Source organism: Rutilus rutilus (assembly GCF_951802725.1).
Source record: "Rutilus rutilus genome assembly, chromosome: 7".
NCBI classification, from domain to species: Eukaryota; Metazoa; Chordata; class Actinopteri; order Cypriniformes; family Leuciscidae; genus Rutilus; species Rutilus rutilus.
The window spans coordinates 15625962-15639595 of record NC_140221.1 but is presented as its reverse complement, the minus strand read 5'-3'; the positions used below and the strand labels follow the sequence as shown (position 1 = coordinate 15639595).

The window sequence follows — 13634 nt, the reverse complement described above, 5'->3', positions numbered from 1 at the left end:
GTTTTCGATTGAGTGGGCTTAATTTATTTCCAGCAACCTATCAGCTGAGCTGAAATTGAATTTCCTGGCAATGAATTCCAATAAGCTCCAGATCAATGTACTGGGAAAATTTTTTTTTTATGTCCTCATCTGTTTGTTAGGATTGAGTTATGCCCAGGGGTCTCATTTATAAATTTGTGCATAGGAACCTTACTAAAAGTGTGTACACCAAAAATGGCGTACGCAAAAAAAAATTCAGACTAATAAACCCGTTCGTACGCCAGAACCTGCGCAGAATTCACTTTATAAATCTCAGTCAGCGGAAGATTGTGCGCACATGCGTCTCCACCCCGAAATAACCATATATGGAGTTTACAACGCCTAGTTTTACTATGCAGATCCTCATCTGCATATCATTTGCATATGATTATTCATCCACGTGATAACGTTTAACGGTACAAGACACATTACATTAATAAAAATCAAGTAGTTGCCTATATCTTGCCTTGTTTTTGAATACATAAAAAAACATTTCAGAGAAAGTTTTTCTCAATCTTTTTTCCACTGGCCGAATTGTATTTTTAATTGATTTATATTTTTAATGTAAACAGATAGGCCTTGGGCATTATTTGCACGAAACTATTTTCTCAGACAATCTGGTATTATCATGATAAGCAATTATCTCTGTGGTTAAAACATTAAAACACAGCACGCCACAGGAAAAGTGTTCAAAAACATCGCATCCACAACAAATATTTCTATTGATTGAATATAAAAAAATGTTGTAACTTCTCAGTAATGAGTTCACGTTTAAGTGTTAAACTCCATTAATTTGAATGGCATATTTAATCTAAATGTTTATATCAGAAGTAAAACATAGTTTAAATCATTATTTTATTTATTTAAACTGTTATTTGCGTCAGTTTCACTAAACGGCCCAACGCGCTCGCTGGCGTGGACATTTAAGAAGGGATGGATATTTGCTTCAAGTGATAGGCTTGGTGAGTGAAATTATATTTTGTATTATCTTTCTGTATATGTCTTTAGATTTTCTGTCAAAAAGTGACCAAAAAGACATTTAACGTCGCCAAACTGCTCCATCTCCAAAACGTTCGTAGGGGAGACCGGGGACAGTTGTAACAGGGGATGGTTGCAACATTTTTCTCCAATCAGAAACAAGCTAGAGTGATGACACTCACACTGAACATGCACAGTTAGACCCTCCCCCCACCAAAAAGACAGTAGACATATTCAACATCTGCTGCTGCATTTATTGAACAAAACTTGTTTTGGAGGTATGAAAGTAAATTTTTTCATGAGATATATTTTTGTCATACTGTCCTGAAATTTTGTATGAATTAATCAAAACCTACTTAGTTTGAATTATTGTTTTGTTGAATTCTAAGTGACATGGTTAGCATGTGTCAAAGTCAGTGTGTCTAGCCAGCACATGATGTTCTGTCATGGCTGATAGGGTTGGGGACGGTTGCAACAAGTTATAAATGGCATGTTTAATAAAACTTTGTTGCATTGCAAATTGTTCAATTCTTCCTGTCTGACACTGAAATATGGAGAGATTGAATAGCATCTGTAATTCCTGCACACTGAATCTATGTAGGCCTATGTTCTACACATAAACAAACAAAACTCAATAACTGTTATTTGATAAATATGACTAAATAAATAAATTATAGGCTACAATAATATTATTTAAATAAATAATACTATAATATTATAGTAGGCCTAAAACAGTTAATATTTTCAGAATTCTATGCTCATTGAGACAAAAAGTTAAAGTTAATTAATGAAATTTAAGGTATTTTTAACATGTTGCAACCGTCCCTGGGTTGTGTTGCAACCGTCCCCTGGGTCGGGGTCAGTTGCAACATCTGACTTCTTCCATTCAAATAAATACTGTGAACGATATGTCATATATAATCATCTTTAAATGGTATGGGTAATTAGCAGACAGATGCAAGTTTAATATATACAAATTTGGTTGGTCTAGTCCGAATAGTCTCCGAGTAACTGAGAGAAATGCAAAAAGTGTTGCAACTGTCCCCGGTCTCCCCTACGCATGGGTAAGAGTTTGCGTGCAGGTGCGCAAATTTTCCCGTCAAGTTTGTTTTTATAAATCACAACTTATGCGTCGGAAGTGCATATACGCCTCTTTCAGGGCCTGTTTTGTGCGTACGCAACGGTTATAAATGAGGCCCCAGGTGGGTAATTAGGCTAAATGATTGAAGATTGAAATGAAGAAATGTGAAATGGCTGATAAACTCGAAATTAAATTTTTTCTTTACCTATTCACTGATTAGAGCTGGTAAACCATTACATTTGAAATCCAACTTATGATAAATAAGTTTACATTTTAAATATTTCTTATCCAAAGTTTCCTAGGGTGATACTGATGTGAGCCAGCAACATAGTTACTTGAAATTTAAGCAATGACATGCCAGACAATCGTTACATTTACTACTACACTTGTTAGGCTGATGGAAAGCCAACCAAGAGGCAGAGAATAAAGTCAGGTTGATCTACGAAGTTGTTTACATGCTAAAAATGTTAAAATACTGACAGACTTTGATTTGATGCACCCATGGAAAGACGAACATTTCTTTCTGCAACAAAGTATCATCATCGGTCTTAACTGCTGTAAGCCATTTTCTAAAAATTCTACTTTACATTTTATTAATTTGCTCCTGTTGTTGCTGCTTGATCTTGCTCTGGATCATTTTTGACAGACCACTGTAATGGATCATTTTAATTCAAATTTACAGTAATGAGAGGAACATGCATGTACGCATTAACGATTGTACTAGGAGGACTGTTGTAAGATGTAGTCAGAAATTATGAACCATAAAAAGATGTGGAAAGGAGAATTAAAATTACTTCATAATTTCTCTGATCATAATAATATGTTGCCAAAGTCCTCAATTAATACATTACATGTACAACTTACTGTAACTCTTAAATACATCAGAGTGCCCTCAATAAAACGAAATCATCAACATCAATCAGTATCAAGTCTTAAAGTTAAACATAATTAAAGACAACCAGGACCCAAGTATAACAAAAAAAAATTGCGAAAAGGAAATTTTTTGACTGGGTGGACTAAGCTGCTTGGATGTGATTTTTAACTTTCATTCTGCTTTTAAATATTCCCATAGCTGTAGAAGCTCTCAAGAGCAGAGAGAAACAATTGAACAACGCAGACAGTTTCTGGTTTCATTGACTTCCATAGTATATATTTTCCTACTATGGAAGTCAATGAGACCAGAAACTGTCTGGTTACTGACATTCTTCTAAATATCTTCCTTTCTGTTCAGCAGAAGAAAGAAATTCATACAGGTTTGAAACAACATGAGGGTGAGTATATGATGACAGAATTTTCATTTTAAAGTGGAGTATCCCTTTAAGTCATTTTAAACTGACCTCCTCATCAATTCTGAGATAGAGATGTGTAAAAATGAGTACCATTTATGTTTCTGTCAGTAACAGCACACATTTCTGAAGAAAGAGACTCAAAAGGAGGAATGACCTCACACTAACCCCATTTTCTTTGACTTTGGCCCAACATTACACCTTCTCACAAGTAGGATCTATGCAAATACCTTACAGGCCCAGATGCCTGAAATGCCTCTTTGACAAATAGCCCCTTCATAGCCCCTTCTGATCCAGCTGACATCATAAGCTTCCAGTGTCCGTTAATCAGGTTAAGTAAATCTGTAAACAGGGGAAAAGATACATATTTGAAAGGCAGTAAGGGTTTGTGTAGGACGAAAGTTCAAAATCACAAAACTTGAGTGAAAATTTATTGTGGATTGAAGATCAAAATGCCTATCATTGTAATTAGGAATTTCAATATTCTCAACTTGTAGTCTAAAAATCTTGAAGTTATGGAAGTAGGTTAATAGTCACTGCTGGTACATTCACAATTCAGACAGTAACAACACTGATGGGCTAGGATTATGCCCTTTGTAGATCTACCTCAGTAGGAAGGCAGACAATCTTCCCCGCAAATTTCCTGTTTACATATGTGGAAAGGATAAATACTCCAATAGAAGTGGACTTGAGTACAGCTGTACCACAGACAGATGTTTTAGCTGTGTGGTACTTTACTGTGCATGGGGTTTATCAAATCTTTATAGAGGCAGCAGTACAAGTCTTAGCCTCTTTAAAAGGTGATTACTGCTACTAGAGAGGGTTTGTGGAGTTTGATAGCAACATTTGGAACACCAATTTTGTCTCACAGTGTTTACTTAATCATAAGTCATTGTTATATGCCATTTTACTCATCTGCTTACAGGGATGTGATTACATTAAAATTTACTAGTAAATCAAATTTCTAGATTCATGTGCAAACTATAAATATGTTCATGTGCTGTCTAGACATTAATGCAAATGAATGCAAATTTTACATATCACTGACGTACAGCATTTGTTTCTTGGCTCTATCATATCTGTCTACAAAAATCATTCTGGATTTTTGCACAAGTTAACCTTATGAAATCCAATATGATAAGACATAAAACCAGCAGGCTTCCATTATTATCCTCCAGCAAAGAATAAAAAATAAAACTTATTTGGCACCTGCGCATAGATCTGTATGTTGCTATTTATGAGACAGCTGGTGAAAAGCAAAAATTTGTATCACGTTTAAAAATCACAAGTATGCCAAAGCAGCTGATACCTGAATTATTTATACAGTTACCTCATTTTATAATCCACTTAATTGATTAAAAGATTTACTAGTTTAACGATTATGGTCTCGGGTTCCCGTTTTGTGTTTAAGGACTTTTATGTTAAAGTGTTTTTCTCATTGCCTGCCTTGTTAGTTTCTATAGTTACCATTGTGTGTCCCCATAGCAAACCTAGTTAGTTCCAATAGTAACTAATCACTTACACATGTTCCTGGTCAGCCCCTCGTTAACCTGTGTGTATTTAAGCAGGTTCGAGCAGGTTTGAGCTTATGGACCCGTTGCTATGACAGCAACTCCGGGATGATCTTCGAAGAACCTAACAATTCTGGATCATATAAAATTGTCGACAGTAAAATCCAGATAACCGAGTAATCCACATAGGAAGAATGGCTCCCTGATCTGGTGTGTGTTGTCCATTATGGTTGTATCATGTGCGTTCTTTTCCATATCGTTTGAAAGGCTTTGGAGAAATTTGAAAGGTTTGCCTATTCTGGGAATATTCTTGTCCATTTAGAAGTAATGGCTCACACTGCAGTCCAGAGGAGTCAAAGAACCTTAAAGGCCTATTTATACTTCTGCGTTGAACTCACGCCTTAGCTACCTACGTCGTAGGCTGTGTGTAGCGCGCGTACCCTTCGGCGTACCCTGACGTGCACCTCTCCAAAAATGTAACAACGCGCCAACTCTACGCGGACGCAAGCGCTGTGATTGGTCTGCTAGGACCGCTCCCTCGGGTTTCACATGCTCCCTCTGCATGTGTAATTGCGCGTCAACGCGGACAACGACGCAGAAGTATAAATGAAAACCAACGTGTTGCCTACAGCGTAGAGGCTCCGGCGTAGGTCCGACGCAGAAGTATAATGAGGCCTTAAGGCGTTGTATATATTTCTGAACAACTTTTTTCCCTCATCTGTTTTGGAATGTTCTTTGATTGTGGTAATGTGTTATAGCTTTGTGCTGATGACTCATCTCAGATAAAAAGGTACACTATATTTGCAACTTTAACTCAACATGACAGGTTGAAATCAAGTCTTGCTGTGTTAATCTCCTAAATCCAATTACAAACTCTAACCTGCCTGGTTGTAATCCAGAGTGGTTCAGAAACAATAGAGAGAAGGATCCAAATGTAGTTAGATGACATTTGTTAACAAATAATACCAAAAGTAAATCCAGGAACACGAGATGAAGGCAAAAACAGAAATCCAGACACGACAGGAAACCAAAGTTATTTGTAATTAATTAAACAGTAATTCCAAACAAAGGCAAAACTGAACTGAACAAAACTGTAGCTTTCTCTAGCATTGGCTAAGCACTGCTCACTAATTGGGTTATTTCACTGTAAACCTGTTCCCTGAAAAAGCGGGAACGAGATGCTGCGCTTGATTCAGCGCTCTGGGAACATTTTTGTTTGACCAGCTGTGAAATGTGTGTAACAGGTCAATGGACTTCAAACTTTTATAGCTTCGGACAGTGACATCATTGGAATGCACGCTCATCAGAGGCTATAATTAGATGTGCCACAGGTGCATCGACAGGTATAAATTTGTCTGAAGAGCAGTCCTTGGACATGCTCAGTGCGGCAATGAAGCGTAGCATCTCGTTCCTGCTTTTTCAGCGAACAGGGTTACAGTGAAGTAACCAGAGACGTTCCCTTTCAAAAGCTACACTTAATGCTGCGCTTGATTCAGTGCTCTGGGAACGAGAATACCCACGCCGCCGCACTGGAGGTGTCTGGACCCCTCATGTTTGTGTAGTGTGTGCTCACAAGAATGTGAAAGGTCTCAGACATGAGCTTGTGATGTTGACTCATGGACGTGTGAGCCCGGAGTGGCATGAACATCCAAACCTAAAATCTTGTGTGTGGAGATGACCAGGCTGCCGCATCACAAACATGCTGCAGGGGGCACCCCCCACCAAGGCTAAGGAATAAGCGACCCTCCCTGGTAGAATGAGCCCTAATGCCTACTGGCGAAGCTTGATCGTGCGCCTCATAAGCAAGTCAAGTCACCTTTATTTAAATAGCGCTTTTAGCATCAGGCAATAGCATTCCTCGCCCAATGTGAAATTGTCTGTTTTGTGACGGCCGCCCCCTGTTACAGCCCCCATGACAAACGACTAGTTGCTCTGACTTACCCCACTGGCTAGTGTGGTGGACGGAGGGCCTGAAGAGCACAGACTAGCACAGACTGGACAGAGTCTGTGAAGTTTCTCCTGATCCGGCATTGTGAACGGCGGAGGAAAGAAGGCCTCAAAAGTGACCGGATATATGGTTGAGGAAGGAACCTTAGGCAGGTAGTCAGGATGAGGATGCACAATTGCTTTCCCCATTCCTGGGGCAAAGTCTAAGCAAGATGGCAAGACAGACAGAGTTTGTAAATCCCCAATTCTTTTCAAAGAAGTGATAGCCATAAGAAAAAACATCTTTAGAGTCAGAAGCTTGTCAGACGCTGACTCTAGAGGTTAAAAGGGGGTCTCTACCAGCCTCAAGGACTATAGCTAAGTCCCATGAAGGGATATTTGTTCTAACAGAGGCCTCGGTCGCCTGGCTCCACGAACGAAGCGGGCGAGCAGAGGATTCTTCCTGAGTGACACCCGACCCCGTCAATCAAGGTGTGGCAAGCCGATAAAGCGGCCACATAAAACCCTGAGAGTGGCGGGGCATGTGCCTGCTGATAATTGTTCCTGCAAAACGTCCAGAACTGAAACAATCTAGCAGCTAACTATTTCTGCATTAGGTGTAGTGCACCACCTTTCAAAGACATCCCATTTATTGGAATAACTACTTCGAGGAGGGAGCCCTAGCACTGAGAAGGGTCTCTAAAACTTCAGATAAAAGCCCAGTGTCCCTCAGTCAGTACCCTTTAGGGGCCAAACATGAAGGTTCCACAGCTCGGGCCGGGGATGGAATAACGTCCGCTGTGCTTAAGACAGAAGATCCCTCCTTTCCACTATTGCCCAGGGCAAGCCGTCGAGAAGAGATATTATTTCAGAGAACCAGACTCTGTTTGGCCAACGCGGCGCTATCAGTAAGAGGCAAGACCCTTGTTGGCGAGCTCTGGCTAGGACCCCCGATAGCAGAGAAACCAGGAGAAATGCATACAGGCGCATGTTGGGCCATGTATGCGCCATTGCGTCCAGACCCAGGGAGGCTGGGTGACTCAGAGAGAAGTAGAGGGGACACTGCGCTGTCTATTCAGAGGCGAAGATGTCCACCTCTGCATCGTAAAATCTTTCCCAGATTTGTTTCACTACCTCAGGGTGGAGTTTACACTCTCCCATAGGTATTCTCTGTCTGGACAGTAAATCTGCTACCACCTTCAGATGTCCAGGGATAAAGACTGCTTTCAGTGACAGGAGCTTGTCCTGAGCCCAAAGCGACCATGGTGCGCAGCGCAGCACCAGCCTGACCTGCCGCTTGAAACGCTTTCCCCACTAGCGTTGAGGTGGTTCTGCATGGTTTAGTGGAGAGTGTTAGTTTCTTTAATGATGATGCCGAACCAGGTGAGAGATAGCTCACGAGCGTCTCTTCACCCTTTGGCATTATCGAATACCCCCGTGCCTTCGCAACCATGATTGTCGAATATGTCGACGTCGAAGGCGCAAAGACACAAGAAGTATATGGTTTCCCCCATGAAAGAGATAACTCATCATGGAGGTCTCCAAAGAAGGGGAGAGACTGCTCCTGTCTATCTTCCAGTTTAGAGCATTTGGGAGTCTCTTGTTCAAGGTCAGTAACCACCTTGAGTAATTCCTTTATCATCACGTGAGGAACGCTCAGAGGTAGGAAACTCGTAATCCATACCGGATTCAAGAGATTCGTCGTTCTCCACCCGAGCCGAAGAGGCGCTGGACCCGTCTCTCGCCCCTCAGCAAGATCCATACGGGAGCCCCATGCTGGCCTTGGAAGTAAGCAAAGCGAGCACGAAGCATCTTAACCGTGAATAATTCACAATGCTCACACTTGCCCTGATCCAACGCAAGGGCAGCATGCTCCGCCCCCAAACAAACAAAGCAATACTGTGTGTGTCGCATTCAGACATGGACCGTAAACATGGAGGCACACACCGTTTGCTTTGCACATCGCTCATTTTTTTTCTTTCCCTTTTCACTTGTTTGACAGAGTGAGAGGATAAAGATCATTTTCTGCGCACTGCCTAGTGAAAACTAACTCCTAGAAGAGAGATAGAGAGATCTTCCATTAATTCCATTGACGTGTTACACACATATTTCACAGCTGGTCATACAAAAAGTGTTCCCAGAGTGCTGAATCAATCAACATTAAGAGTAGCTTTTGAAAGGGAACAACAAATCTCTTCTCACACTTGCTAAGAAACACCTGGATGATGTCAAAGACTTTTAGGATAATATTCTAAGGACCAATTATTCAAAATGTAACTTTTTTTTTTGAATATACAGTAGGTCTTCTTATATCTGGAGTAAAGAAGTAGAGTATTCCACTGTAAGAATTTCATCTACATTACAGTAAAATTAGATGGTGTCAGTGTGATTTTATGGCCATGGTTTGCTCCTATGTCACATAGACGACCTGCTTGAAGGATGCTTGAAGGAAGAAGTATCTTTTAGGCTACTTTGTAGTTTTACTGAGTATCAAAGATATTAGCAACTTTTACTTTCTACTTGACTACATTTTTTAACAAGTATATGTACTCTTTACTCCAATACATTTGTGAAGAGTAATGCAATTAATCGTTGCATATTGCATGGAACCTAACTTTTTCTGCAGCAGTTTATTGCTGCTATAAAGAAGCAATATCGCCATCTACAGGGCATTGGAGGTACTATAACTTGTGTTTCGCCCTTACTCACCCAAACTTGTCAACAAGGCTACTTAACTGAATGCCAGTGCATTAGCAGGCAGTTGCTCAATCGCACGTGTTTCATATATGAGATGAGGCCGAAACCAGCACGTCCAGTGCAAGTAGGCGTTGACTATTTTATTTTACTTAAAATTATTTTATTTATCCATTATATTGAAGATACTTTTTTGGGGAAAAAATGTACAAAAATTTTCTTATGCCCTTGTTGAGCACTTGAGCTTAACTGAGACTTGAGAGTTAGAAGATGTTTAAGAGGCTGTTGTGTCGACCTTGATTTAAATATTTAGGTCTTTAGTTTGATTTTGATTTTGGAAAAATAAACTTGATCGCTCTCCTCACAAATCAACTGTTTCTTGGTTTTCACTGGCATGTATTTAAGGTGTTGAGGACTAGTTCCTCTTTGAGCTTATGTTCAGTATGAGTAAAATACTTAAGTACTGTTAAAATCTGATACTCTAAGACTTTTACTCAAGTCGTATTGATAGTGGTGACTCCAAATGGAATAATTTCCGCTGTAAGGTATCTGTACTTTTACTCAAGTATGGGTTTCAGGTACTCGTTACACCTCTGCCATCTACTTGCATTATATGAACTCACGCAGATGGATTACTTTTTCAAAAAAATGTCACGTGCTCATCTAAAGAAAGTCATATCGGCATGGCATGAGGATTAGTAAATGATGAGAGAATATCCATTTTAGGGTGGAGTATAGAATCTGTGTACAAACTGAAGATTAAAGTTGGCATGAAACGGAAGTCGCGATCCTCTATTCTTCCCTGTTGTGACGAGTGACATGGCTTCTCGAATGAGAAAAAATGTAGGGCGGGACTTGATTTTGTCCATCAGGAATGTGAGTGAAAGGTTGTCCTGCGCTCACACCAGCAAACACGTCATCAGAGAAAAAAATTTGATGTCGAAGTGGGAGGGGAAGATATTTTGATTTAAGCTTAAAAGGTTGATTTAAATAATTAAATAAATATGTGCTCAGATAAACCACTTATAATAAACACTGCAGAGTCTGACATTCAGGTGGCTCTGTTTTTGCTGGACAGGTGGGTAAATCCAGTTTGTTTTTTCTAAATCCACGGAAGGGAGGGGGAGGGGACAGGATGAGGAGGAGGGAGGGTCGAGCTAGCCTCCGTTTTCTTTGACAATACTACGAACGTCACCCATCATCGCTAAGAACACCTTTAAACTCACAAACCCCTGCAGTTCCATCTCTAACACCAATCTTGGAAACCCTGACGTAATGTAATATATAATGCACTTTATGTTGTTGATAACAAAGAATGGAATATATTTTCTCACTCTTTGTATTCTTATATCAATATGGGAGATGGCACAATCATTTCCTATTCCAAATCAATGTGATAAGGTCACAAGCAGTCTAAAAGTAACCGAAAAGTAGTCACTTTAAATCTGTAATGTAATGGATTACGTTAATGGCAACAATGTTTGCCATGTCATTTGAAATCAATTTGTTGTGGGTGAGGGTAATAATATAAAAATAAGAGTAAGTACAATCAGGTAAAAAAATTAAATCTTAAAGGCTTTAAAGCCCACAAACTTTTAAAGATTTTACAGCTTTCTTTTTTAAAGGGTCTAAAAATACTGGCTGTGTGGAGCCTATACTTTAGTCAGCAAAACCATAAAGTTGGGATATGTATTAGCAGCACTGAATGTGAGCTTTGGTCAAAAAACAAAAGTAAATAAATTAAATAAAAGCACTTTTCATTCTCTTAAGAATATTCAGTGAAGCCCAATATATTTTCGGGGACTTCTGTGGACTTAATGCACTGAAAGAAAGGACTTTGTAATTGCTTTAAATAGCCTACATAAAAAGTTGTATTTCTTCTTGTTGAAAGTTAAATAACCCTTACAAGATAGACTTTCACAAGAGCAAATGCCCAAATCAGCATGAACGTGCGATGAGGGAACTAATGATCCACATCTGTGATAAATTAAATATACATAGGCCTATATTGGCTTAATTTTTTTTCGACGAAAGCGAAAATAAACGCGTGGGTTTGGAAAGACACACCTTCCATTGAATCCCTTCTAGTTTCCAGAGCGAAGTGTTTCTTCCTCATAAGACAGTTGAGGGCGACAGAGGGAAATATGCTTCCAGTGTCTCAAATCTTCAGCATGCCTACTAAGTACTTGAGTTTCGGCGACTTGACTAAACGCTTGTACTTCACTTCAGCAAACGATGTCTGTGCCTCTTTGGACTTAACTTTCTAGTTTTCAGCATCATCGGATCTATTACTGTCAGATGGAGAAGTCTGCATTGCGCCTCGCAGGTTTCTCTCTTTGGAAAGCACTACATTTGTCAATTGGGAAAGACTACGGCATGTAGTGTTGTAATACAGTGGTGCATTAAGACCTTCAGCAGTTATTAAGGGACGTTGTGATATGGAAGTAAATCAGCAACTCTGTCATGTCTTGACTGCAGCAAACACTCCCGAGGAAGAATGAAGTAAGCGCGATGGAGCCGGACAATGCCCCGAACTCCAGACTCAAAGCAGCTGGAGTCGGGGGGTGAGTAACGTCATGGCAATAGATAGATAGATAGATTTCACACAAATGTTAAATGGGTCATAAATTAGCCTGTTGGCTGTCAGCTCGGTTACATAAGGAAGAATGAGTTCGCGAAGGGAGGTCCGTTATGATGTCCATTCTGAAGTTTGGGGAAACTTGATGAATGAATGGGACAGAGAAAACGTGTTTAACTTTTTTGAACCGCATTCTATCAGAACCAGAAGTAAAGAACTGTTTTGAGCAAAATATACCTATTTGTTTTAGATTAACTTATTTTTATTTTTATTTATTTTTACTTATTGCTTTAAATTGCGTTTTGTAACCAGTGGTTAGATTGAGTTTAGGAGTTATTTACTTATTTTAGTGTCCTGCTCAGCTGTTTTGTCAGTAGGCTGTTTACTTAGTATTTCAATTGTTTTCCAGTAAAATATCTAAAATCAAACAAGATCGGTTCGATTGAGAAGCAAAAATGCGTAACACTTTTCAGTGAACTGTAAAAAAAATAAAATCTGTAATACATTTTTACCTCGTTTGGCAAACTTTTTTTTCTTTATTTTAAGCAAAGATATCTGACAGCATTTTGTGAGGTAACCTATCATTTAAGACAAAATGATATAATGAGTATAATTATCTATAAATTATATAGTTAGTTTATTGATAGATTGATTGTGTTTTTCTCCACATCCATGTTTGGTGTTTCTCTAGCCTAAGTTTTCTCATTTGTATAACTGGCATAGAGTGATCAGTTGTTACAGATCTTGATTGCATTTGTATGCAATTTCCATTTTATATACTTTATTAGGGGTGAAATCTTGTGTTTAGATTAGTGCTGTCTCTCTCTTGCACTCTCTGAACTGTATCATTGTCCATCGCAAGTGTTTAGTTCTTGTGGCTATGACAGAAAATGCTGACTAAAGTAAAATACTAAATTTGGTCACGAATGGCATTCCCACATCCACAGTGTCAGCACATGGGGGCAGAAAAAGAATATATAACTGAACACCAGAGTGACGGAGGAGTCTTAAGATGTCATGTAAATCCACCTTTGCTTATTGTCATAGAATCAACCATTTTTGCTGCATAGTACAAATTTTTATCAACACTCATTATAAATACCTCAATATATCTGCACTCGTCAATCCATTTCTTGGAGTCTCCATTAGAATTTCAGTGACACTGCAGGACCACCCCTAATTCACAATTTTTTCTTTCATGTTTCTTGGGTGATAGATCAAATTTAAGAATTTAAGAAGAATCAACTCATATTGGATCTGCACTAACCTAAATATTGAATTATGAATTATAGTCAATGAGTGCATTGAATCATTGACCATAATTCAATGCGCTCATTTTAGTGTATCGGTTTTTGATTGATTTAAGAGCTTTTAGAATGAAGCTCTCAGAATTTCCTCGCCTTGGCATACTGAGAGGAAACACTCACTTTCTATATGGAGCATTGCAAATTTTTGGTATCCAGGCAGATGATAAGCTTTGACTGCCTACTGAGCAGAAACAGCTGTTAGGGCTTTACAGTAAATACTGCTGCTGCTGCCAAGTGTTACTGGGTCTACAGGCA

General features: G+C 39.2%; 1 protein-coding gene across 1 annotated transcript in view; it reads left to right on the top strand.

Annotated features, from left to right (window-relative positions):
• Positions 1–11683: 11683 nt before the first annotated feature.
• col27a1b (collagen, type XXVII, alpha 1b) overlaps positions 11684–13634 on the top strand; it is a 113447-nt gene continuing 111496 nt past the window's right edge. Inside the window, exon 1 of the mRNA XM_084414038.1 lies at positions 11684–12058. Coding sequence (XP_084270164.1) covers positions 12006–12058 — 53 coding nt within the window. The 5' untranslated portion in view covers positions 11684–12005. The remainder of the gene's footprint in view (positions 12059–13634) is intronic.